Below are 5,303 nucleotides of genomic sequence, written 5' to 3' on the forward strand. Positions count from 1 at the left end.
AACCTTGGCCCGCAGCTTTGTTCAGTTTAACATTTTGGCCCACTCTGTATTTGAGTTTGACACCCCTGCGATAGAGCATCCCTTATCTCTACGCCATCTTTATAAACACTGCAGCGTGTAATCTGCTACAGCAAGCGAGGGCGTCAAATCCCGTTGCGCACCTTTTGTGCTCTTTGTGATTTTGAATTTGTTACTTCATCTTTTAATTTTATTCCCCAAACTTTCTTGTCACACAATTTCAATACATCCTTAGTTTGTAGTATCCGAATGTCCATGAAACGGATGTTTTCTATTTTCTGTGATTTGAGTGCAGTCACACTGGCAAGGCACTAAAATGAATGGCCATGAAACACTACACACACATACAGTACACAGAAGAAAGTGTGTAGCAAGTTTAAGGAGAAACATCTCATGGATCATGGCTGAGCTACAGTAAAGATTGTTTGTGTTGCTTGTGTCTTGTAGACATCCAGCAGCTGATTGGTCATCCAGTAGAATTCCCGCCTCAGCTGCAGGGAGGGGATTCCACTTTGAAGCAGGAGACTTCACAACCACCCCACATTAAAAAGGAAGAGGAGGAACTCTGGCTCACTCAGGAGGGAGAGTGTCTTCTTGGGTTGGCGGAAGCTGATCTCACCAAGTTTCCACTGACTGTTGTCTCTGTGAAGACTGAAGATGATGAAGAGAAACCACAACCAGACAACTTCTTAGCTCCACTATCAGATAGTGAGGCTGAAGACGAGGTTGAAGTAACTTTGAGCAGCGATACAGACTGTGAAGGTGATATGAGGACTCACACTGACAACAAACACTCTGAATGCTCTAAAAAGAAGAGAGGTAAAACATGTTTGAGTTGCTCAGTTTGTGCTAAAATCTTTATAAAAAAGAGCCTTTTAGCTGAACACATGAGAACACACACAGGAGAAAAACCATTTAAATGTTCAGTGTGCGGTAATACCTTCTCCCAAAAGAGCAGTTTGACTCAACATATGAGAAAACACAATGGAGAAAAACCATTTAAATGTTCAGTTTGCGTTAAAGGTTTTACAAAAAAGTGCCATTTGTCTCAACATATGAAAAAGCACACAGGAGAAAAGGCATATATTTGTTCAGTTTGTGGTAAAAGCTTTGGTTCCAGTTCAGGTTTGACTCAACACATAATAACACACAATGAGCAAAAAACATTTAGTTGCTCCGTTTGTGGTAAAAGCTTCTTTCAAAAGACCAATTTAAATCAACACATGAGAATACACACAGGAGAGAAACCATTTAAATGTTCAATATGTGGTAAAAGTTTTTCTCAAAATAGCAGTTTGACTGAACACACCAGAATACACACAGGAGAAAAACCATTCAATTGCTCAGTGTGCGGCAAAAGCTTTTCTCAAAAGAGCAGTTTGACTCAACACATGAGAATACACACAGGAGAAAAACCATTTAAATGTTCAGTGTGTGGTAAAACATTTACCAAAAAGTGCCATTTGACTGAACACGTGAGAACACACACAATTATAAAAATGTTTAATTGCTCAGTTTGTGATGATAGCTTTTGTAAAAAGTACCATTTGACTGAACACATGAAAACACACACTGGAGGAAAAACATTCCATTGTTCAGTTTGTGGCCAAATCTTTGTATCCAAGCAAGGTTTGACTCGACACATAATGACACACACTGGATTAAAACCATATAATTGTTCAGTTTGTGGCAAAAGCTTTGCTTTAAAAACCAATATGACTCGACACCTGAGAACACACACTGGAGAAAAACCATTTAATTGTTCAGTTTGTTTGAAAAGCTTTTTTTCCGGAGATGGTTTGAACCGGCATATATGGAATTTTAAACAGAATAAAACATTTAGTTGTTCAGTTTGTGGTCAAATATTACATCATAATGCAGACGCAGTAAAACACATAAGAACACACAAAGGAGAATAACCGATTATATGTTAAGTTTCTGGTATGTTGTTCATATGTGGCAACATCCACCCAAATCCAGGACCTCCTCAAAATAAGTTCACTATTTCTTTCACAAATATCTGAGGTCTTCGTACAAATGGGAATTTTCTGGAGCAGACGAGACACACATGATGATTTTAGCTGGGGAGGAATCGTAGTCTTCTTCAGTTATGTTTTTACCGCCTCCTGAATGTCTGACTTTGAACACCAACAACATGAATCGATCTGCCTGAAACTGCACCTTCCAGGTGTTCATGTGTTAATGATTCGATGTACAATGTAAAATCTGAGCATATTGACACTATCCAAGAACTCCATCCAAAGTCGGAAATTATTGTTCTTGGAGATCTGAATGCCCATCATGAAGACTGTCTGGGAAGTAAAAAGACTGACGCTCATGGGCAATGTGTTCATGAGTTGGTTTTACTCATGATCCTGCAAGGATTGGGAAGGATAAAAATTGCCACAAACGCCAAAACAAGCGTAGGTAGTCCGACTTTGTACTTGAAATCAAAATCTGAATACCAGAGAACCAATTAGACCACTGCTGTTCCTCCATTAGTAAATAATGAACAGACTTTCAGCGAGACAAAAGACAAGACTGAGCTTCTAACCACATTTGCAGCTCATGTCCATCTTGGTGTTAATGGTAAGAAACTCCACAAGTTGCAGCCCAAAACCAGCTCTGTCAGCCATGAAATCCTGGCCCATAAATGTTCCTGAAAAAATGCCCTTCTCTTGACCCTGATGGGATCCCAGCAACTGTACTTAAAGACTGTGCACCAGAGTTTGATCCAGAGAGAAATGTGTGTTTGTTGAGTGTTTAAATATGTTTAGTTTCTTCCATTTTATGATATTATTTCTGCTTATGTGAGGTCACTTGGGTTCACTTCCTGTTGTATGTAGACACATCTTCATATTTACCTTCACTGTATTTTAGTTGTTTTATTGTCTTGCTTTGTTTGCTTTTATAAAATCTTAAACCATTTTGGAGTCATACATTTTTCTTTGTATCAGAAGTACATGCAATATTCTCCATGAAAACTTACTTTGTATACCCAAATAGCAAAAAGTAATTCAATCAACGTTGAGATTTGATCAGACATTAATTTTGAGATCAACATCAAAATAACATTAATTTCCCAACACATTCTGACAATGCACCAACCTCGATTTAACCACTTTATGATCAACATTGAAATAACGTAGAATTTCTGACCAATTCGGACAATGTATCAACCGTGTTTAAACTATGTTAACATTGAAATAACATTACATTTCCAACTAATTCTGACAATAAAAAACATATATTCGACTGTATGTAAGCATTGAATTATACAAAATAAGTGAAGTTGGCACGTTGTGTAAATGGTAAATAAAAACAGAATACAATGATTTGTAAATCCTTTTCAACTTATATTCAATTGAATAGACTGCAAAGACAAGATACTTAACGTTCGAACTGAAAAACTTTGTTATTTTTTGGCAAATATTAGCTCATTTGGAATTTGATACCTGCAACATGTTTCAATAAAGCTGGCACAAGTGGCAAAAAAAAGACTGAGAAAGTTGAGGAATCCTCATCAAACACTTATTTGGAACATCCCCCAGGTCAGGGGTCAGCAACCCGTGGCTCCGGAGCCGCATGCGGCTCGTTGACCACTCTGATGCGGCTCAGCTGCATACTTGCCGACCCTCCCAATTTTCCCAGGAGACTTACAGATCTCAGTGCCTCTCCCAGAAATCTCCCGGGGCAAATATTCTCCAATTTTCACCCAAACAACAAAATTAAGGGCGTGCCGTGATGGCACAGCATTTAAAGGCCTACTGAAATGAATTTTTTTTATTTAAACGGGGATAGCAGATCCATTCTATGTGTCATACTTGATCATTTCGCGATATTGCCATATTTTTGATGAAAGGATTTAGTAGAGAACATCGACGATAAAGATTGCAACTTTTGGTCGCTGATAAAAAAAAGCCTTGCATGTACCGGAAGTAGCGTGACGACACCGGAGGAAGGACTCCTCACATTTTACCATTGTTTACAATGCAGCGAGAGAGATTCGGACCGAGAAAGCGATGATTACCCCATTAATTTGAGCGAGGATGAAAGATTTGTGGATGAGGAAAGTGAGAGTGAAGGACTAGAGAGGCAGTGGAGGACGTATCTTTTTTCGCTCTGACCGTAACTTAGGTACAAGCTGGCTCATTGGATTCCACACTTTCTCCTTTTTCTATTGTGGATCACGGATTTGTATTTCAAACCACCTCGGATACTATATCCTCTTGAAAAGGAGAGTCGAGAACGCGAAATGGACATTCACAGTGACTTTTATCTCCACGACAATACATCGGCGAAGCTCTTTAGCTACTGAGCTAACGTGATAGCATCGGGCTCAAATGCAGATAGAAACTAAATAAATAAATCCCTGACTGGAAGGATAGACAGAAGATCAACAATACTATTAAACCATGGACATGTAAATACACGGTTAATAATTTCCAGCCTGGCAAAGCTTAACAATGCTGTTGCTAACGACGCCATTGAAGCTAACTTAGCAACGGGACCTCACAGAGCTATGATAAAAACATTAGCGCTCCACCTACGCCAGCCAGCCCTCATCTGCTCATCAACACCTGTGCTCACCTGCGTTCCAGCGATCGACGGAAGGACGAAGGACTTCACCCGATCATCCGTGCGGTTGGCGGCTAGCGTCGGCTAGCGCGTCTGCTATCCAAGTAAGTCCTCCTGGTTGTGTTGCTACAGCCAGCCGCTAATACACCGATCCCACCTACAACTTTCTTCTTTGCAGTCTTCATTGTTCATTAAACAAATTGCTAAATATTCACCAACACAGATGTCCAGAATACTGTGGAATTTTGAGATGAAAACAGAGTTTTTTTGTATTGAACTCAATGGGGTACCAATACTTCCGGTTCAACGATTGACGTCACGCAATTACGTCATCATATATAGACATATATAGACGTTGTCATCATATATATATATATATATATATATATATATATATATATATATATATATATATATATATATATATATATATATATATATATATATATATATATATATATATATTAGGGCTGCAACAACTAATCGATTAAATCGATTATAAAAATAGTTGGCGATTAATTTAGTCATCGATTCGTTGGAACTATGCTATGCGCATGCGCGGAGGCTTTTTAAAAAAAAAAGTTTTTTAAAATATATATATATATATATATATATTTTTATAAACCTTTATTTATAAACTGCAACATTTACAAACAGCTGAGAAACAATAATCAAAATAAGTACAAAAACAGTACAAAACAGCGCCA

The 5,303-nt window shown here is 38.2% G+C and overlaps 1 protein-coding gene across 1 annotated transcript in view; it reads left to right on the plus strand.

Annotated features, from left to right (window-relative positions):
- The window catches only part of LOC133632454 (zinc finger protein ZFP2-like), a 56,723-nt gene extending 53,792 nt beyond the window's left edge, over nt 1-2,931 (plus strand). The window contains exon 3 of the mRNA XM_062024868.1: nt 466-2,931. Coding sequence (XP_061880852.1) covers nt 466-1,937 — 1,472 coding nt within the window. The 3' untranslated portion in view covers nt 1,938-2,931. The remainder of the gene's footprint in view (nt 1-465) is intronic.
- Nucleotides 2,932-5,303: the final 2,372 nt, after the last annotated feature.

Source organism: Entelurus aequoreus, linkage group LG17 (assembly GCF_033978785.1).
Source record: "Entelurus aequoreus isolate RoL-2023_Sb linkage group LG17, RoL_Eaeq_v1.1, whole genome shotgun sequence".
In the NCBI taxonomy this organism is placed as follows: domain Eukaryota; kingdom Metazoa; phylum Chordata; class Actinopteri; order Syngnathiformes; family Syngnathidae; genus Entelurus; species Entelurus aequoreus.